This window comes from Zeus faber (genome assembly GCF_960531495.2).
Source record: "Zeus faber genome assembly, chromosome: 17".
NCBI classification, from domain to species: domain Eukaryota; kingdom Metazoa; phylum Chordata; class Actinopteri; order Zeiformes; family Zeidae; genus Zeus; species Zeus faber.
Genome location: NC_137204.1, coordinates 22,104,729 through 22,127,852, shown reverse-complemented (window position 1 = coordinate 22,127,852; position 23,124 = coordinate 22,104,729). Strand labels below are relative to the sequence as shown.

Here is a 23,124-nt window from a genome sequence, read left to right as displayed (position 1 = left end):
TGAATCATGGACATCAATATTATGGACCACGACTTAAGTTTTTCCAACAAAATACCATCATCATTCAAATGCACAAGACAACACATGCCACGCCCCCTCAGACGCTGCACAGGATGAACCCCCTCCCCCCAGATAACAATGTAAACAATAATGTCCATGTTTTTTTTTTTTTTTTGCTTCCCTGCAAAGACAGCCAATGGCGCCAGATTGTGTGACCCTACGTGGTAAAGCGGTTCGTTTGATCAGTTAACAAAAATAAGGAAAACAAAGGTAAATTAGCTCAAATGATTTAATTGATATTCCTGAAGTGGTTATCGCCCAAGCGCACCAAAGGCCAGACCTGAAACCTGCTCGTAGATATATTAAAAGGAAGAGTAAATATCAGGACCGCTGAGAAGCTTTCATGGGAGAGAAAAAGGATAAACTGCCTTATTACAAAGTGTCTAATAGTCAGTGCACAATGCTATCGTGTGAAAAATATTAAACCTTTTGGGTTTTTTTTGTGTGTGTGTCATTTAATATCCCTTTACCTGCGTCGGGTCGTATGGGATGCACTGAGCAGTCGGCCGCTCAAGTTTTGTCGTTCAAGGAAAACGTTCAAGGGTAAGTTTAAACACTTACATTAGTCTACAACCTACAGCCCCTTCATCCAGACTGTGCACGTGACACGACCGCATCATCGCACCGCACGGATAGAAAAACAAAGACATTTCGTATGCATAGTAATAGTTTTAAAAAACCACGACAACAGTTAAGTGACATGCAAAAAGTCATGTAAAAAAAAAAAAAAAATCAATTGTCAATTATCCCTTTTTTGTACATTCAACACTGAAGTGCTGAAATAGTTAAAGTGAGGAAGCATTAATTCTTAAAAAATAATGTTGTATTAGTTAACAACAAACATGATGACTATACTTTTACAGTGGCCTATCTGACAAAGAGGTCAAATGAAAAGCAACAAAATGTCATTAATAAATAAAAGAAAATGCTAACGGCGACCGCTTTGGGCTCATTAAAAAATAAAAGTTGACAAGTATTTCATAACTTATTTGAAATCCCCCCCCCCACCAAAGCGCCACACCATTTGGATGACGACCGTTTCAAGTTAAGCACTAGTACAGATATGTCATGCATAGATTTGTACAAAAGACCTGCAGCTGCACAAACGCCTACATCTCAAAGTCTTAAAATCGTTGTTGGGAAACTTGCTCTTTAGTTTAGACATCTTAAGAAAAAAATTAACAACAGATTAAAGGTGTAAATGTCATTTTAAGGTAGTGCCCTTCATAAAAAAAAAAGCAGCTATAGCGTCACATAACTGATTTCGTTTGTTTTTGGTGTGCTGGACATGTGCTGTTCAAAATACTATCAGTCATTCTTTACGTTTTCTGAAAATGGTATCGTCAAACATCCTTTTTTTTTTTTTTTTTTTTTTTATATACAGGTGAAACAAATGAAAGCGTTAAATAAAAAAAAAAAAAAAACGTTTTAATCAGCCCTCCTCTTCTCCTCGCAGCGGAACCTGTATACACCGATGTGGGAACACAAATAACTTTCCAAACGACACGGAACGGACTTGTGTGTGAATGATCCTATTTTTAAAGCTGCTGCTAATAACTTGTAATGTTTGCAGGTGAGGACTGGAGGATGGTTTCTCTCTCCCACATCCATTTGGTAGGCCACGCGGTTCATTAAGCGGCTTCAGACTCGTCCAACGCGAGCCTCAGCGTCGCTGTTGTACAGCGCCTTAGAAAATACAAACCTATGCTTGGAACAAGTTCAGTAGAAAAAGGAAAAATACTACCTCTATGCTATCATGTACACGGTAAGGAATAATGTGTGCGTGTGTGTGTGTGTGTGTGAATGTGAGACATTGCTCACGCTTTGTCAACTGTTTTAAGTGCGTATTAGCTGTTGGGAGACGGCACGGTGAAACAAAAGAGTCACTTCCCTTTTTCCCCCTCATTTCAGTGAACTGTACAGGTTCCTCCTTCTCGTATGCGTGCGTATGTGTGTGTGTGTATGCACACACACACACAGACACACACACACACACACACACACACACACAGACACACAGACACACACAGACACACAGACACACACACACACACACACACACACACACAGACACACAGACACACAGACACACTGGCCGTGCCCACGTGCGTGGGGTAGACAATCATCGTCAATAAAACCTGCTCTACAAAGGAGACTTTGGGGAGGGTGGTGGTGGTGGTGGTGGTGGTGGTGTTGATGCGTTGACGTGTCTTGTGACGCTCTCGTTGACGTGTTTATCCATCCCACACAAACGTTAATAAAAAAATTAAAATTAAAATTAAAAAAATTTAAAAAAACAAAAAAAAAACACCACCAACTCCCAATTTACCGCCCCTGCCGTAAACGCTGAAGCGACGAGGATATAAGAAATGGGAAATAGGGAAAGTCCAAAAGTGGCTACGTCTACAGTACCAACACAGGAGTGGACAGTCAAAGCCTGAGACCGAGCATGCTAGGACTACGAATGCATGCAGGGAGGAGGGGTACGGGGGTTCCTGGAGGAACTCGCCCTCCAAAAACTCTCTCCGCGTTTCGAAGAACACGTCCTGAAAGACTTCACTGGAACGAAACCGACCCAAAACGGAAACAGAGCATTTCAGAAATGTCTCGCTGAAGCGTGAGCCGTTTCTGTCTTCGACGCCCCCACACACACACACACACACACACACACACACACACACACACACACACTTTTCGGTGACTCCCATAGCGTCCGTGGCGGCGTCTGAAGCTGTGAGTAAAGGGATGGCGGGGCCGTGAGGACCCTCGGCATCAGGAAAGCGCCTCGTCCTCGCCTACGAAGGGCAGGTCCACGCTCCTCATGCCTTCCCCACTCTCCTGTTTCCTAGGCAACCGGCGAGAGAAACGGGGGATTCATTACAGTACCACAGGGTACCGAGTGTCAGTTTCACATTAGCGTTTAGCTTATTTATCGCGCATAAAAAATAGACACTGGAACAATGAGGTGAAAGAAAGAAAATAAGATAACAGAAGCAATAGTAAAAAAAATAAATAAATACAAAATGTGCTTAATGAGGGGCTGGGGGGCCGCTCAAGGAATTACAAATATGCTTATACGTATATATAACCAAATCATTTGTTACTTCAACTGAAACAAACAATGGATGATGGGAAACACGGTTATGGTGACGTAACGCACCGCATCGCTCGGTGAGGGGAGCTGGCAAGCTGTTAGTATTAAAAGCTCGGCCAAAACAACAACAAAAAAAAAAAAGAAAAACAGGAAAAACCACGCCAACAACGGTACGTCCCCGCGAGGGATCTTTTTCAACACGGCGCCGCATGCGGGGGCCTGAGTCGCAGCCTACCAAGACGGGCCGAAGACGCTCTGGGCTGGCGAGGCGCCGCCGTCCGCCTGGGATTAAGCGCCGCTTGGATCTCGACAGGTGGAATGTTCCCGGCCCCGCGTCGGCCTCGCTCGCGCCCCCTTTCGGGGCTTCGGCGCGCCTTCGAAGAACCGCCTCCCGCATTTCGACTCGGATCCGGTTATTGTTGAGATTCGACGCGGGCGGAACCCGGCGTGCCCCCGCCGCTGCCCAGTGCATCTTTGGCCCGAGAGCAAGCCCCGGCGCGTTTGAAAAGAATGACGAATCCCCACTTCACAGACACCGAAAGGCCCCGGGCCCAAAATGGCTTCCCTCCTCACCCCCCCCCCCCCCCCCCCCCGCTGCAGAAGCTGCCACGAGCGGCTCCGAGAGCGAAACCATGGTGGGAACGGGGGGGGAGGTTTGAATGTCATGCCCGGGATCCACTTAGCCGGTACTTATCTGCAAGCAAGCGTTAGAGTGTTTCTGAAAGCCGTTACCTTCTGCGGTTACTATGAATGCAGCAGTATCTCACATTGCCTGCTCTGCCTTTGCTGGTGGCCGGGAGAGGAAGAAACAGGGAAAAAAAGATAAGAATCTAAAGCCCCTCTCGCAACGTGCCGTCTCTCCCCGGCAATGTTTCCGGCACCGTTCCCGCGCGGGGTCGTGTGTGTATGGGAGCCGGGATCGATTTTCGTGTGACGTCTATTCGGGAAAACCGGGGTGCGGCTGTGTTACGGCCGTGTTGCGAACGGAGGCAGTCACGAGCACTTGAGGTAGGGGTGGAGCCGAATCCAAATAAGGTGTCAGCACACACAGACAGTGGGCTTTTACGAACATCGATCTCCTGGAACAAAACAAGTGCGTACGGAGCGGTATTGAAGGAAACAGTGCGTAATGGGACACTTTCTGCATCGCTCTCTGCCCGATCACTCCCCTCTCCATGCGCCAGGCACGGAAAATAATATGATCAAAAGCGAGTCCACGAGTCGTGTCCTGTTCCTCCGTCCCCCGTCCCCACATTGTTTTTAATTTGTTCTATTTGGAGGAACAGGGCATGGAGAGGATTCACACATTTAAAAATATATTTACGATTCATCTTAATTAGAACTCCTCACTGAAATGTTATCCCTGTGCATTTAGTAAGCTTCTATCTGTTTTATCCTGTTATTGCAATGCACACTAAAAAAAAACAAAACACGACCGCCAAAGCCGGTCTCCGAACAAAAGGAGCGTCCTCTGCTCCCCCTGCCGAAGGACCGGTGCGCGCCACGCAAATTGGGCGCTGCGGGTGTGGGCATGGACACTCCACGCTGCTTCTACCGCAGTGTCGGGTCGTTCACGAACGACCCGATTCTTTCGAACGGCTCTTTTTCAGGATTGAACGGAACCGAGTCTCGCTGGGTGATGTCTAACGTGAAAAAAAATACAATAAAAATAACAGCATTTCTCCTGGCAATGGGAAAGGAATCCATCGTCTTTTTTAGTGGGTTTACCTGCGTAAAAAAAACAAAAAAAACCCCGCTACACCCGCTAATTTTAGTGTCGGCATGTGTGTGAAAGGGGCTTCAAAGTGCATGCGTCACCGACATTCCCGCGAGCACAAGAAGCTTTCGGTCATTTGGACTACATCCTGTACATCCGTGACATGCACTCTTTTTGTTTTGCTTCTTCATCTTAAAAACAAATCACGTGAGATCACAAGGAACTTGCGAAATAGTATCAATCAACCCTCCTCTCAATTTGCAACCCACATGACAAAGGTTTCCGAGCTAGTTCCGAGTTTCTGGGGCTAGCATGTATGAAGGGGAAAAACAGAGTGAGCTGGGTTGATGTAGAGCAGGTAAGCGAAGCAGCCAAGTATGAAGGTCAGTATTCAGCAGGTTGAGGGTTTTGGAACGTCAGTAATGTTGCCTTGACGCAGAGGAACTTGACCAATTTGAACTAAAATAAATATATGGATAAATAAGATAAAATTGTTGATGTTGTCATGAAAGATCTCATAAATTCTCATTTAATACTATTTAATGACTTTTAAAGAGTTATATTTGTAAAACTGAATTTAAGACATTTTAAGACTTTTCAAGCACCTGCAGATGCCCGTATCTGTAGGCAGGGTTTTGTGCGTCTGTGTGGTTTAAACGCCGGTACTAGTCACAACCTTTTAGGGGTTTTAAGAGGAAACACGAGCGGGGAAAGCAGGACGTGAAACGGCCTTTCAGGGGAGTCTTACGTGAGCACTTGGCCCGGGGTGGACAGGGCGCCCCGGTCTTCCCTGCGGCCCCAGTCAAAGGGGTTTCCGAAGGAGCGCTTCCTCAGCATGGTTCTCACCAGGATCTGCAGGTCCAAGAGAACGATGTCAGAGGCTGAGAGAAAAGACCGAAAATAAACCTGCTCCTCTCTGGAAAGTAGATTGGCGATATAGTTGAAATAATTGTTTTAATGAAACCCCGTCAATGTATTTCATGTGAAATTTATTCCGGGGGAAAAAAAAAAAAAAAGGCTTCCTATCTTTTTTGTCAGAATCTTATAATTAATTCAATGTTAAACCGACTAAATAAAAGAAAATCGACATTTTATTTAGTTTGAAAATAAACACTTGAAAGAAAAATGTAAAGCCAAATGCATATATTAGTCGCATGAAAATTTGCCATGCTGTTACAAAATTGTACTAGAACACCACAATCCAAAAATGCAATAGAGTTAAGAGAGAGGGCATTTGCCCAAAATCATTTACTCAAAAATAATCTTTTGGGTTTTGCTAACAGTTTATGGTTCATTCTCAATCTTTAAGAACATTATCAAACGACACTACAGAAACGTGTGAAATCTAAATTCAGAAGTATTTATTATAGCAGCCATTTCCATGGTCTCAGCAACCCATAACTGTAACCCGGTCTGAGGCGGCAGCAACATGACACAGCATGATCCTTAAAATTCATAATGTAAAAGTCCTGATGGGATGGATTTCTTAGGTCCCACCCCTACAGCTCTGCAACCACGCATCCCAACCTCCCTGAAAAAGCCGATTTAATTGACGTTGCCGGATCGATATATGTAGACGTGCACTTCAGACTGCATTAACAGATTGTGTTACATGGTTGTTCCGCAGTCCAAAAGGGGCAATCAGAACACTACTTTGGCAGTCATTGATTAAGAGAGAAAGGGTTTCAATCTAATCATATTTGCATTTTGGCTAGGTGCCTACTTCTAATCCATTGCACTTAGGAAGAGGAAGCTCACATCTAAGAATAGTCTAGCTACCTTTCCACTCAGTTGGAATAGTGCTAATGGGTCCGATATGCAGACATTTTTTTTTTTTTTGGGGCAATTTGTGTTCAATCCATTATCCGCAGCACAACACGACAACTGCATCATAAAATTAATTCAATTCCAAAGTGCAAAAACCACGTTTGAAAATACAGCGAGACTCCTATTATAAAATAAATGTTTGGTATTGTGAAGGCAACGCACTCTCCAGCGCAAGACATGAAATCAAAGAAATATTTGATTAATACTGAAACATAAGTTATTGTTCCATAAGTTGGAGCCCAAAAAAAAAAAAAAAGGAGTCCTTTCCCGTAGCGTCTCCTCTGAAGTGACTGGTGTGAGCAGCAGCAGCAGAGCAAGTGAATGCAGCCTCCCCTGAGGTTTGCACTTTGGCTAAGTAAATAAAAAAGAAAAAGAAAAAAGAAAAGCGGCTCCATGTAAAAGAAGATTTTTTTTTATTTATAGATTGAATGGAGTGGCTGGTTGCATTCGCTTTTCTACTGACAACCTAAGTCCCGATTTGAATAAAAATGTGATATGCCTGGTATTCAAAACATGTTGAATACTCTGAGCACATCTATGATATAATGTGAGTTTCCAGTTTTTGAAAAGGATATTTTAAGTTACGGCTAAAACATTTGCCCCAATCTCATTTTAATCAGGTCGAAAGTTCCACTCGTTTCATGCCCACGTGCTATATTTGGAACCTGCAGGCGTCCTATTGATTAACGCGATAACGAATTAAAACCCGTGTTTTCCACCGGCGTGATGGATGGAGCTGCGGCTGAATCGGCGGCGCCCCGGTTCCTTCTCACCACGGTGGCCAGGCTGGGGATGTGCTTCACGGAGTTCTCCACCTCCTCCTCCGTCACCTCGATCAGCATGCAGCAGTTGTCGTCCTCTGGGGGGAGGGGCTCCGCGCCGTGCCTCGTCACCCACGGGTGCACCTGCATACAAACGTCGGGGGAACGCAAGGTTTCCGGCACGTGCGACCACACAAGCGCTGGCACTTAAATCGACTTAAATTAAGAGTACTTAAAAGTCACATGCGGTGCCCTGATATAACAGTCAATAATACATCACAACGTGCCACTGTAGTTCTTTCTACAGATGAGTGCTCGTGCAGACCCTAATTACAATTTAAATAGTATAGGTGGTGTCTTGGTCATTTACAATCGATGGGCAATACTTAAATGAGCAGTTTGACACACACACACACACACACACACACACACACACACACACACACACACACACACACACACACACACACACACACACACACACACACACACACACACACACACACACACACACACACACACACACACACACACACACAATTAAATATATATACATATGATGACCTTAATCTGTGGAATTGATATTCTGCTCTCTGGGTTCTTGTCGAGCATCTTCAGCAGCAAAACTTTCAGGTCGTCCGACAGGTCGGCCCTGCCAGGACGGGAAGGTCAAAGTGCGGCGTTAGCCCAGTCATTTCACGACGCAAAATGTCCGCGAGTCAACTACGCCCGTAACCGGGCGAGTGTGCGTCTGATTGACATGGTTGGACGAGTTTGTACTCACTGTTCTGGCAGCGCCACAGGTTGGGTCTTGATTTTCTGATGGAGGCTGAGGATGCGCTCATCCATAAACGGACACTGGGAGTTAAATGGGAGTTTGCTTTAAACAGAATGTCTGAAGCCTGTCTTTTCTTCTCTATTCAAGGCAAATATGAATACTGCATACTCTCGCACGTTTGGTGTATGAAATTAAAGGAAGAACTGAAAGGAACTGTGGCGATATGAGAACGATAGAAATAAAATATAGGTGTTGGATCACAGAACAGCTGACAAGAATAACGATCAGCACATCATGAAACTGTGGTGTTTGTCTGAAGAGACTAATGACGTTAATCTCAACCCCAAACAAAACCACTAAATTTATTATATTTTGGGGGTAACTTGGTGCTTTCATAAAATACTTTCACACAAAAAGATATGGGATTCAATCAGTGATGTGGAAATAATGACCAAGCAGAGAGACACACTGATGAGAACAGCTACAACCATCTATCACACTGTGAAAATTGCATTTCTTCACTGCAACGCAGCCTCAAAGAAAACATTCAACTATATCACGATATTAAATATGCAAAAATCCAGACAATATCTAGTGTCGTATCACAATATCGATATTATATGGATATATGATCTCAAAGAAATGTCACCCATTTAAAAAAAACAAAACCAAGAAAAATGATCACAACTTACCACTCCAAAGACGAAACAATAGAGTGTCACTCCCATGGCCCAGACATCCAAAGCCTACACGACGTTAATATTTAGAGAGGAAAAGGATTTACCAAATGATTCCTCAGCAAACATTCAAAGTTGAAGTCAGATTGAGCACGCGCACGCACACGCACACGCACACGCACACACACACACACACACAGGTCTGTTTACAATATTTGATCAGCGTTCGTGCCCTAATTGCTCGAGGAATTTTGCTTGAAAATAGATAATCAAACCGCTAAATAACAGGCTCATCAAGACATTTTCCAAATTCCTGGGCTACGTCTCGGTAGGATGCTCCTGCATTTTCTAACAGTAAGCCCTCGGGGTTCTGGTGACTATCCGCAACGTCACCTTGCCAGAGAAATTCTTCCTGGTCTCGGAAAGTGTCTCGGGGGCGAGGAAGGCCGGCGTTCCCACCGTGCTGGTCAGAAGGGCATCGGTTCCCTCAAACTGGTTACTGACCCCAAAGTCAGCGATTTTAATGTGGCCGTCTTCCCCAACCAGCAGGTTGGAGGGCTTGACGTCTCTGTGGATGATCCTCTGGTAGTGCACTAAAAAAAACAAAAATAATGTAAAGATGATAAAATATTAAGAGTTTTTTTCTTTTAGAACTCATGAAGTGCAATTAAATCTGACCTATATCTATCTATCTATCCATCTCTATATATCATAGTTCAATTACTCAGGTTGATATGGCTCACTGTGCTCTCTGCGTAAAATTGCAAGCGAATTCTCATCAAGAAAAAAGTGATTTTTTTTTTTTGGTAAAATAAATTGGACAGGGCTCATTGGAGTGTGTGCGCGCGTGTGTGTGTGTGTGTGTGTGTGTGTGTGTGTGTGTGTGTGTGTGTGTGTGTGTGTGTGTGTGTATGCATATATATCAGCGATTCCGTTATCCAGTAATTGCCGGTGTTTGACCAGGAAAATCTGTTGAAGTCCGACATATTTAAATCTCTCCGGTCATAATGTCTGCTGATAGCAATTCCATCCAAGCACAATTTGAATTAGTGCAGGGAGATAGAACAATAGCGATAATTATCGCCATATTTTTTCCTCGATGTGGAAACGAAATAGACTCGATCATTTCTAGAAACAAAATCTGCAGATCTGTCCATTTTCTGCAGTCGGCAAGTTGCAACAGAAAGCCAATTAGTTTGAAGGATCTGAAGGTGACCTTTCACCTCTGACCAATCACGTTTGTCGATATAGAAATAAGCCCCGCCCCCTCCCGTCCAGGTTTGCTTGTAAACACAGTAAACAGGGACACACGGAGCGGAGATGGAGCTGCAGCGTCTAGAACTCTGAAGAGATGCAGAAAGATAATGTGTCGTTGGGACACATACATCCCATTGTTTGGTGTTTTTTTTGGATATTTAAGTTCCCACCCAAAGAAGACGGTAAATATTCATTGTGTAAAATATGTCGACGGGACGTCAACACCACACCCTTTATTATTGATTTAGACCTACTTGTCATATTTTATTTTGTTACATTAGTGAAATGTTAATTAAAGCAGCTGCACTTTTTACTAATTGTTAACGAAAGGAAGTTATATCTGTAATATATATTTATTTATTTTTAAAATAGCGTTTACTGACAGGACTCATTTTATTTTGAGTATTCACTAAAAAATATTAAACATTTACAAGCCTTGATGATGTCATTCTCTATATAGATTGCTTACCAATTGTTTTTAAGCTCAATAAACACAGATAATATTTGACCGGAATCTCTCCCATTTGTCCGGGAAATTGAAATCTTTCAGGACACGTTGACCGGCAGCAGTTTCTTCTAATAGAAACTCCGCTTGCAATTTCCCGCAGAGGGCCCAGTGCAGCATATCAACCTGACAAATTGAGCCACAGTACGACAGAATTGTCTCGCTGCAGATGCAACAGGGTTTTTTTAAGCACTTCTCTCGACAAAAGCAGCCGTATGTCTCCGTATGGAGACCTGAGATGGGTAAACAGCCGAGGGGAGGAGTGTGTGTGGCAACGGCACTAGATCCTCTCTAAAATCCCCATGGGTTACTACTTGGTTTCCTCTGTGCACCTAAGCCACTCAACTCATCCTTGAAGACAGACTGTGTGCAGTCTCTGTTATGTGCCCAGCGCCCCGGTGATTATATAAAATGAGCCTCGTGGGTGGTTAGAGACAAGAACAGAAAAGACAGTGGGATTGTGTTAGTGGCAGGCAAGAATTATGAGGCTAAGTGAAGCGCTTACCAATTCTCCATAAATCTCCCTCTTGGTGTCAATTTTCAAAAGCTAATTCAAAACTCTGCAAATCATCATCGAGATTAAAGACTTAAATAATTTCATGAAAAAAAAAAAAATGTAAGTATCACAAAATTTCAATAAAATGAAAATACAAAAATGTTATATACCGGAATTTTAAACAAAAACCGAAACGACAATTGCATTGACACCAATTGAATTGCAAAACACTGTCGGCGCGCACGGCGGATGTTATTGGGTCTCGGACAGTCGTTTCTGGTGTGGTTGGAGAACAGACAACAGAGCAGACTCACAGAACTCGATTCCTCTGAGAAGGTCCTGAAAGTAAAACCGAGCCTGGTCCTCATTAAAAGGCTTGTCTGTCGGCACCTCCATCACTGCCCTGTACACACACCAGCGCACACACACGTGAGCACACGCACACCTCAATTGTTGTCGTAAATAGATCAGATGGGCCGCATTCCCAGTGGACAATTGTTGCCATAATAAGTGGACACTCACCCTTGTTTGACCAGTTCAAACACTGTAAAAGCAAAATACATGACATCTAGTGAGGATAATTCATTTTATGAACCATAACGATGAATGTCACTAGGGCTGCCCCCCCGAAAGTCAACGAGTCGAGTCATCGGTCGCAAACCCGTCATTCGACTGACATTCTTCAAGTCGGTCACTCGTTTTTTTTTTGTTTTTTTTGTCAGTCAGCGTGCATTACAATAACAGGATAAAGCAGATAGAAGCTTACAAAATGCACAGGAATAACATTTCAATGACAAATCATGAATAGATTTTTATATGTGTGAATCAAACAACTCTCCGTGCCCCGTTCTTCCAAATAAAACAAATAAAAACAGTGTGGGGATGGGGGACGGAGGAACGGGGCACGACTCGTAGGCTAGATTATTTCCTGCGCATAACGCACGGAGAGGGGGTTGATCGGGGAGAGAGTCACGCAGAAAGTGTCCCCGTTACGCGCGGTTTCCTTCCGTCCGCACTTTCGTTTCATTCCGTAAGCAGACGTAAAATAAAATAACCCTTCATCTAAAATAAAAAAAACTGTTGTAGCGCCGATCGCAGGCAGCTGATCGCTGGCACACGCATCACTAGCATCGTCGGGAAGGGAAACAGTTACGCAAAATGCGTTCCGATCGCTCCCTCTCCGCGCCCCCCCTCGCGATGCCGCCCTAGGCGGTCGCCTACAGTCGAATATTCGCATTGGACCACCGAATCCGATTCGACTGACTGTCTATTGATCCGTAATGGAGCGTCAATTTAACGCCCCCTGGTGGACAGTGTATCCGTTGAAAACGGAGTGACTGATACGTTGAGAAGTTTACAACGGACCGCCAGAATCTCATTTTCAACAGGAAGCGGTTGTTAGCTTCCTGTTGAAAGAATAGCCAGCAGACTAAATAGGAGTCTCCTCCGTTTTTTTCAAGTGCTTATTAACGGAAGAATTGTGTATGAGCTTTTAGGGTTAGGGATTTCTAACGGTGATAAAATAATATACTAATGAATTTGTATCGACTTGGATGAAATGCATTTCTTACAATGACTATGACGAGACCTTTGTTCAACGAAGGATTTAGGTACAGAAGTAATTTTTGCTTTGTTTCAGTTGTGTGGCCAAACTTACCCATGTACAGATGGTCCTCACCGGGATCATCCAAAACCTGGAACAAAAACAAAGCACAGGGATGCCGAGTGAAAACCTCCCCCCTTCCCTCTCACACCAAAATGAACACATGCATATACAATTAGACACACACACACACACACACAATTTTAGATCATCAATATTCATGTTCTCGTCTGATATCAATTGTAACAAAAGTAAAGTACGGGTCTGATGTCTAATGTGGGAAGCAAAACGCTGAATTTGGGCAATAGTGCATGTCGTTGTACATGCCGTGCCTTAAAATAACAGGGCCGTTCATTTATACTGTATATATGTAGATGTAGTGACCATAGAGTGTTTGCTTTAGCTGCTCATGGATCAGTGATCGTCTAATTAGCGGTCCACCAGGACATGCTATGCCCTAGATATTCTTGGTGTGAGCTGTAAATGAGTAGGCTCGGGGTGAGCGCACCGCAGGCGGTTGCCAAGAAAACCAGAGTCTGTGGGTGTATCCGAGATGAAAAACAGGCTTTTATTTATCTTCGTCGGATGTTAACTTAGAAACGACGAAACATTCAGTGACAGCGAGCGCAAGAACCCCCGTGCGCCGCGAAAACACGGCGCTCGTACGCCGCGGGTCGGCCGACCAAACGGAGGGACGGACAACGGGTGATTCAACGGGACCTGCCTCCACGAGCTTCACCACGTTGGGGTGATCCAGCTTTTTGAGAATGGCAATCTCCTGATACACCCGCTCCAGGGGTCCTTTCGGTTGAGGGGTACCCTCGGGGGCTCTGGCTCCGCGAGGTGGAGGTCTTCCTAACGGAGGTGGGAAAAAGGATGCGCGAGGGGGAGGAGGAGCGGGGAGGACAGGTTGAGGAGGGGAGGGCGAGGGAAGAGAAGGGAGCGAGGAAAGGAGAGGAGGAGGGGAGGCGAGGAGGATAAGGGGAGAGGCAGGGTGAGAGGAAGGAGGGATGGAAGAGGAGAGAGCGAGGAAAGGAGAGATGAGAAGGGGAGGTGAGAGAAGAACGGGAGAGGACGAGGCGACGTGAGGAGAGACGAGATGGGCAAAGAGTGGAAGAGAAGAGGAGAAAAGAAGGAGAGGAGAATAGAAGAAGAGAAGGAGAGGAGAAGAGAAGGAGAGGAGGACAGAAGAAGAGACGGAGAGGAGAATGAGATGACAGAGTATTTCCCGCCTCCGGCATTAACCATCTGCTGCTGGCTCTGGACTTACGTGGGAAACCTGCCTGCCTCATCAGCTTCTTCTTGGACAGCACCTTCATCGCCTGCAGGGGAGAAGACACGGTGGGCGAGGGAGGGAGGGACGGTGGAAGGGAGGACAGAAGGAAGGGTCAAGCAGGCAGCAGGGAAAGGAAAAAAACAAATAAATTAATAAAATGTAAAAGAGCGGTGGACACCACTGAGTGGGAATGATTCAGTAAAATTCAAAATCTGTCTCTCTCTCTCTCTCTCTCTCTCTCTCTCTCTCTCACCCTCCCTCACAAACATGTCAAAAAACTCACTCTCACTGCAAAAACCATCCAGTTAACTTTGATCAAATTAAAATTTGTCAACTATACTGTTTACCACATTTATAAAAAAAAAGTGAAATAAATCAGACACTCTTCTGATGGATGATTCATTATTGAGGAAAGTCACATTTGTAGAAGGCAAAGAAACCTCTCCAATAGCCATATTCAGGCCGATCCTTTGTGATTCTCACAGAACCCAAAATGTTTTTAGACAAATTAAAGACATAAACATTGCTAATATGGGTTTAAAGTTCCCCTTACATTTGAATGGAAACATATGACTGTGGGATCAACTCGATCGCAATCTGCTCAAATTATCGCCAGGCAATTATAATCATGCAATTATGCAAAATTGTGACAGCTCTGGTTATTACATTAGCATTTGGCAATTAAGGAGTTATTATGCGAGATAATCAGGGGATATCAGCCGTCTTCATTTACAATGCAAGGTTATACATAGCACCACATCACAGGGCTCGAATGACAATATTAATTCATAATATTACTGTGTGCTGATGTATGTGACAGGCAGACAGAAGGATATTGGGCGGGAGAAATGGTGTGTGTGTGTGTGTGTGTGTGTGTGTGTGTGTGTGTGTGTGTGTGTGTGTGTGTGTGTGTGTGTGTGTGTGTAGGTCTCACATAATATGTGTTGTCATCTTCGTTATAAGCCAGCTTGACAACACCGTAGGAGCCCTTGTTGGGGAGAGAAAAAACACACAGGAGTGAAAGACAACCGAGTGTCAATTCCTCACACACACACACACACACACACACACACACACACACACGCGAAGACACACTGTGCGCAAAGTAAACCGAAAGGAGCACACGGGGGAATAAACACAACACACACACACAGGTCCACTCCAAAGCTGAGATAAGCGAGTGGGCTGACGGAGCACACTCAACGAGGAGCAGCTGCTCCAGACCCAGAACAGAGATCATCAATCATCGCCATCCCTCCTTCCCCCATTTTGTGGTTTCGGGATAATTAGGGAAATTGAATTTAGTTTGCATTATTACATTACACACACACACACGAAAGTCATTCTCTGTAGTTGTACAAGATTATCTGTTATCTGTATATACAGTATACGTACGTGTATTTTTATATACACGGGCAGGAGAAATATGATATGAGTTCAAGTACAACAGTGAAAGGCTTAGTCCAAGGAAATACACTGTATTTTTCATACAGCGCATATATACCTGTACATATATACATATACACATACATATATATATATATACACATACATATATATATATATATATATATATATATATATATATATATATATATACACATATATATATATATATATATATATATATATACACATATACATACACACACACACACACACACACACACACACACACACACACACACACACACACACACACACACACACACACACACACACACACACACACACACACACACACACACACACACACACACACACACACACACATTTTTTAGCTGCAAAATGTACATTCTTCAGTTTAATTTTAGGTTATGTAAACAAATGTTTCCCATGCCAATGAAGCACTATGAAATTGAAAGAGAAGGAGAGACGGAGAGAAATAGACATTTATTTGTAGTTTCATTATTACTTTAGTATCATTGTCTTTGACTTTTCAAGATTCAAGAGGTTTATTTTGTCACTTCATTATATGTTATTGATTTCATTACATGTTACGTGTGATATAATTGTAATATACTGTATATGCCGTGTAACACTTCTGTGACCCCTGGGCCGTATCGTATGTATCAACCTTACACGGGATAAAAGTGAATCTTTGCTTTCATTTTCAACCCTTTGCTTTTCATTTCATTCACATTTCAAGTGTGTTTGTTTATGTAGTCGGATAAGTTCGTCAGATTAGCGTTCATTGTTTATATTTCACATTTGCGGAGATTCATACGGTGATGGACGGGCACTAGGACCCCTACTAAAATAACGCAAATACAACTGAAATATAACGGGGAACCCAGGACAACCTCCCAGGTATGAAGTCTATTCCTGGGCGTGATATTTGTTTTCCTGCTGGAATGATAATAGTTTATTTACATTAGTGAGGTTTAATTTGTTGTGGTGAAAAGGTAATCCACTTTATCATCAGCGATGGTATCTATGTGGTTGATGCAAACCAGGCTTGGTTATTAAGTATTTTGACTAAATACATCTTTTTAATGGACCTCTATGGGAATCTACACTCCAGTTTAGGCTTTGCTGCCGGGGAAAAAAAAAAAAAAAAAAAAAGAGAGACTAGGCGTAAAAAAAACACAACACGTGGGGTTGAGGAGTCTCATGGCGTGACGCTTTGACGACGCTGATGCTTCAGCTCGGTGTGACCTTCCATATTGATTAACATGGCAGCGTCTCTGAGGCGCTTTCGCGACACTGCCGTGTCGCTTTCGGTGAGGCCCAGGGGTTACAACTCTCTTCATGCCAATTAAGCAGATTCTCATTTTGAAAGAAACAAAGACAGAGAGAAGGAGAGAAGATGGCTTGGCCCGTGGTCCTAAATCGGATGCAGGTCCAATTTTTTTGCAACGCGACCTCAGTCTGAACAGTCAGATCGGGATTCATGCGACTTTTACGTCACTGTCGTTCAGGGGTTCCCAACCCCGTTTTTATCATTAGGGACCGCAGCGCGCAAAATGTTCACGGACCGGTGATGCAAACAAAAACAAAAAAAATATATATATATAAACACACACACACACACACACACACACACACACACACACACACACACACACACACACACACACACACACACACACACACACACACACACACACACACACACACACACACACACACACACCCCCCCACCCCTGTGTTTGGAGAATAAACTCAGAATTCTGCCCCCGGCATTGGGACCGGCGAGCGCAGCGAGGCACACCGCTACCGCCCGCCACCGCTAAGTAGCATATACAGCACAGGGAGGGGAAAATAAATAATAGATAGAAAAATAGATAAATTGACTGACCCAGCGAGGGGGCACCCATGCTTGCCGCGTTTTATGAAGAGTACCGCATCTAAAAGTGTATGTGTGTATGTGTGTGTGTGTGTGTGTGTCCTCTGATGGAGGGATCGGGGAGCAATTTGCGCACATTGTGTTTTCCTTTTACGAAATTACCTCATTGAATGAAACAAAAAAATTCCCGTGCCCCTGTCTGGGTTTAAAGACTTTGTAAGCAAGCTTGAGCCGAGGTCCCACACAGTGCCACCCTGCCCAACCACCACCTGCCCGCTATGTTTACTTCCGTACGAAAGCATGTTGCGTGTGACGTCTTTGTTACGTCTGCGCATACGGGTCAGTTCAGGACCGTGACCCGCTCACACTGAAAACTGATATTGGTCACATTTAAAAGATAATGTGAACAGCCAAAAAAAAAAATAAATAAATAAAATAAAATAAAAAAATCGCATCTGAGCAATGAATCCGACTTGAGCACCAAGAATGCACCAATCTGCATTGTGAACGTAGCCAGTGACAGACATTTATAGTTTCATTATTGCCTTGACTTCATTACATGTTTTGTGTAATATAATTGTAATTTATATATGCCGTATAACTGCTCTTGTCCTGCCAATTAAGCAAATCACAATTTTGAAAGAAACAGAGCCAGAGAGAAAGGGAGAAGATGGCTTGGCCCGCGTTGGGAGAGCAGATTGGGGATGCAGCACGGAGCTCATCCTCCAGTCCGAGCAATGAGCAGATAACAGGAGAGAATAAGCTCCTGAGAGGCTCATATTGTCTCTGCTGCAGGATCCACACGTCCCCATACGTGTACGAAACAAACACACTAGCTTGGTCACGCACACAGACACACACACACACACGCGCGCACGCACACACACACGCACGCACACACGCACACACACGCCACTTAGAGAGGTCTATTTATATCAGGCTCGCATGCTGCCTATAAACTCTCCCATGTCCTGGTAGTTTTACAAAGAGTTTGAGAAACGAGGACAGCCAGTTGCGAGATGCCAGTCTATTATTGCTCGTCCTTGATGATCTGCGCCACTTAGCAGACTCGCACGTGGCGGAAGAGGAGAAGGGAGACGGAGGGACCGGTGAAAAGGAATGTTGAGTGAATGTTCTGTGGATATACCTTTCCGATCTCGTCCTTCAGCTTGTACTGGTTGAGTTGCACGCAATCCTTGGGAAAAAGCGGGGAAGAGAGGAGAGGAGGGAGAGGGGAGATTTTTTTTTCGGTTTTAGAGAAATGATGATATCGTTGCTAACAGCCACGCTAGGGTTCAGACGTCGCAGAAACAAAATGTAACAGATAACAAATCTTAACAAATCTGTTTTTCGTTTAATTGGAGTGCGACGGACGGAAGGCAGGCGTGGAAAAATGGCAAAAACAAAGAATTTGGCCGTACGGCTAAATACTTGACAATAATCTCATCTGCTAATCTCACTACTCTTAAGGCTAGACAGCGTCTCTGGGAGTCTAGAAGCAGAACCTATGGTGCTGCTATTGGAGGTCGGGACTGTGCGCTCATGTCATTTTGGAGTTCAGGCGAAGAAAGCGCGAAAGGCTGAAAAAGCAGAGGGGTCGTGACAGGACTAACCATCGCAAACTAGGTTCATCCTGGCCGATAAGAGGAACGCTAAAGCATAGAGCTGAAGGCAAACTAGGGATGCTCCGTTTGATTTTCCGCTGTTCAGTGACAAGAAGACATGTTTTCTCACACTAATAGATAGATATATCGTTCACATATGTGGGCGTAGCAGAAGTTTCGACCCAGAAAACTAAACAAATAGGCACATTGACAGCCCACTAGAAAAGGCTTCTTCTCTGACAGTATTGCATGTGACATCTTGGTTTCCAGCATGTGCCCAAGGATCATAAGAAGCCTCTTGGCAGATTGGACAGCTTGAGGGTTCTAGCTCCCTCAGGTAACTCTTGGAGCAGGCGTTGTCAAGATCACAGCGGGTAAGGAATAGAGCTTATCGGCACAGTGGAGACACTTTTATAAATAAAGTGTGACTTGACTTGACTTTTCCTCAACACAATTAATGGAATGAAGATCTTAGGCGAGAATGCAATGTTTTGTTCACAATTTCTGAGGAGTATATTGTTTAATAATATCATAATGGGTTCTGTAAAGTACACTTTACTGTTAAGTACACGTTCTGTAGTTCACTTTGACAGCCTTAGTACCTGATTAAAATTGTTTCACAGCTAGGGCTACGATTATGACATTTTTTTTGACGATTAATTTACATACAAGTTATTGTGATTGGAATTGGTTGATTTTATTCTACTATAATAGTTGCAGAAGAGCCATTTATTGACATTGACGATTAGAACATAAAAATTGAGACAAAAAATTCAGAATTTGCCCCCACAAATTCAACGTATATTTATTGCGATACTTCTGACATTGGCTTACAATCAGGTTATTCGGTAATAATTGTGATTAATAAATAATATATATTTTGGGCAAATATCCCATCATAATAACTTGACCATAAAAGATCACAGGTATTTTAAGTGTAATCAAACAGCGTGACTAAACTTCACATAAAAGATACAACATTTAATTTAATGTCTAATGTCATAACACTTCTGTTGTCATTAAAGAAATAATTAATAATAGGCCCTAAAATTCCAGATAGGAGCATCCCCACAGCCAAATGCCCTAGAGTCACTAATCTAGGATTTTTTTCTTCCTAAAGGACATTGACTGGTGCCTGATTGCATGTGAAAGGTACAACCATACAAGTGGGACAGCAGCTATCAGCTAAATCTACAAAGATACTGAGACCTTACCTTCACGTCCAGAAAGCTCAATCTTGACCAGTGTCAAGCTGCTTTTAGGACTGGAGACAAATTGACATGCAGTTCCTCTTACAATCCCGTAATTGTGATGCATTTTCTAAAAACCACCCGAGTAGCAGCTGTTCTGGGCTTACAAGAAACTCAACATCCTTATTGCCATGGAACAATGTTTTTTTTTTTGTTTTTTGTTTTTAAATCACGCATTTCATCAACATAAACCAAAACAATGAAGATAATGAATATTTATGATTCCATGTATCCTCAAAAATATATATTTACAGTTAATTTCAATTAATTTTTCTTCTGGTAGACATGAGAGCTTGGTTTGTCTATCGACAAGTGAAAGACATCTATAAAGGAAACAGGTTCTATGTGATATTGTGAGATGCTACAGGGTATTTTTTGTGACAGCAGAGACTTGTATGTGTAAGAACTTGATAATTCATGTCTGGAGCCAGGTGTTATGTTGCAGTACTCATTGTAATTAATTCAAGTTCTGTAGATAGGGGGGGTGGAGATCAAATGTGAGGTATCGAATGTGGTGTGGCTCTATCCCTTCCATCCCGTGAAACTTCACATGTATTTTTTTACCATTGAAAGTGTGATAAGTTCTAGAGGAATTAATAATAACTTAAACAATTTTGTTTAAGATGGCTCACTGCCCTTTAGGGAGGATTCATGAATTATTCCGGCGGATTTTGTCAAAATTAACAATATTCCTAAAATATTTAACTACCTAATTCAACATTTATTGAAAATATTGAATTATACAAATGGTAGTTCTAATATAATTGTATCCAAAGGAGTCTATCTAAGTTGAAGGTATTACTAGATGAATTGCTTGAAGATACGTTTGCACTTCCAAACCGCTACAGGAAACTACCAAACCACTACATTTCACAACTTCCCACCAGATGGAAGGGGAGGGCTTACCTGAAGGTCAGTGATGGAGACGCGGTGGGACTCCACTGTTGGCCTGCGAGGGAGGCGGGGGGAAGAGTGGGGCGAGGTAATGGGAGAGTAGGGCAGCGACGGGTAGATGTAACGCCCGTTGAGTCCCGGGGAGCTGCAGGGCGACGTGGCCGTCTGCGAGCGCTCCTGGAGGGACAGCTTCCTGTCCGACAGGTTCAGCCTCCCCCTCTGCTCCTGGGAGGAGGGAAGGAGGGCCTCGGGGCGACCCACGGTGTGAGACAGCAAGTCGCACGACGGCGCGTGGAACGACGGGGCGACGGACGAAGCGGGCTCCGGCGTCTCAGAGCTGTCCATATCCTCAACCTTTGAATGTGGTGAAATGCATTTTTGTCAAAGCAAAGCTACACTTTCCTGAAAAGTGCGTATAATCCAAATAATGTTGCCCACCCTGGCCGTCCGGGAAGGGCATTCCTTCCCTTGTGACCCCTTCTCAGGGTTTCTTCCATTTTATCCCCCAGTAGTTTTTTTCCTTGGAGTTTTGCTTTTTTTGGGGTGGGGGTTAAGGCTCACGCATACTGTTGATTTCTATGTGAAATGCGGGGCCGTGTGAAGCCCTTCGAGACCGTACTGTGGTTATGGGCCGTAAAAAAACACTTGACTTGCCTTAGTTGGGTTTACATTTTTAACAAAGCAACTTGGTTTATTTATTTGTTGAGGCCATGGATCCAACAGATGAACTTAAACAAATGATTAATCAAAAGACAGACATATAACTAATATTGTGATAATATGTGCCAGAATTTGACTGTGACAAAATACAAGAATTGTGGAATATTAGAGCCGGACAATATTTTTGCCAGTTACAGAAATAATAATATAGCTAATGTCACTGCTGATATAAGTAACTCTTAGGGGATAAAAAACAAAACAAAAAAAAACAAAAAAAAAAAACATACCGCACACTCACTGTAGCTCCATATGTTTCTTTATATCTTATTTTCTGTTTGAATCTTACTGCCAGTTCAAGCACCTCATACAGACTGTGGCGTGTGTTCACCTACTCTCTTGTATAAATAACTCTTGCATCAAACAGTACGTATCACGCTAAAACAAATTGTTCGTGTTTTGATTATTCAGTGACACAGAACTTACAAGCTAGGGAAGAATTTCAAGATCTGTTTGCTGAAGGGATGGGACCTTTGAATAAAGAACACACCAAATCAAAACCCCTTCATCATTTCTAACTTGCATATTTGACTAGCGAAGACAAGAGAAAAAAATAAAAATAAAATCTCTCTCATCTCACCTCCTCCTCCCCTCCAGCCCCCCCGGGGGGCTGGCTCGGTTCGTACTCCGTGACGACAATGAGGGACTCCATCGGATTCGGGGACGGGGAGTCGGAGTGGGTGTTCAAGGGCGGCGCGGGGCAGCTACACAGCAGGTCGGGCATGGGCTGCGAGGGCTGTGTTTGGGATGCGTGGCTGCCGCAGGAGGCGGGGGGCTCGGTGGAGGGCCAGGGGGATAGGTGGCAAGGAAACATGGTGACGCTTGACAAGGGCTGACAACCACTGCTCCATCAGAGGGAGGACGTCAGGGGGAGGGCGGGGGCGCTGAGAGGAGGAAGAGATGCCGAGTTAGAAAAACAATTGCGGAAGAGGCCCAACCTGATCCAAACCACATATTGATGGGGTGGCTCATTTTATACATTATAAGAATAAGAATATAAATTGCCACCGACTTTTCAACTTGCCATAGAGTTAATCGACAGATCGGGTTGCAGTGATCGATCCATATCCAGACCGTAGCATTCATAGCAATTTCACTGGCCAAATTCCTGAGGCTAGAGATTTGGAACGCTCTTTATAAAATCAGCTATTCACCAAGGAAGTTTAGTCCTTGGTGAAAAATATCTTTTTAAGAGGTTTGACTATGTACCTTAATGATTTTCATTCAGTAAATCCAAATTGGACCAAGGACAGTACCCAAAACAGAGCGTTATAACTGAGGATAATTTATTTTTAATACAGTGATATTTCTTCTCCCAA

General features: G+C 43.6%; 1 protein-coding gene across 1 annotated transcript; it reads right to left on the bottom strand.

Annotated features, from left to right (window-relative positions):
* Positions 1-2,832: 2,832 nt before the first annotated feature.
* Positions 2,833-22,619, bottom strand: camkk2 (calcium/calmodulin-dependent protein kinase kinase 2; the record flags this gene model as incomplete). The annotated part of the gene is made up of 17 exons (XM_080018171.1): positions 2,833-2,905; positions 3,887-3,940; positions 5,620-5,723; positions 7,472-7,603; positions 8,024-8,111; positions 8,244-8,317; positions 8,930-8,983; positions 9,308-9,507; positions 11,487-11,575; positions 11,695-11,716; positions 12,830-12,866; positions 13,500-13,630; positions 14,046-14,097; positions 14,986-15,039; positions 18,488-18,535; positions 21,101-21,442; positions 22,386-22,619. 17 exons carry the CDS (start codon positions 22,617-22,619, stop codon positions 2,833-2,835), a joined length of 1,788 nt encoding a protein of 595 aa, XP_079874297.1.
* Positions 22,620-23,124: the final 505 nt, after the last annotated feature.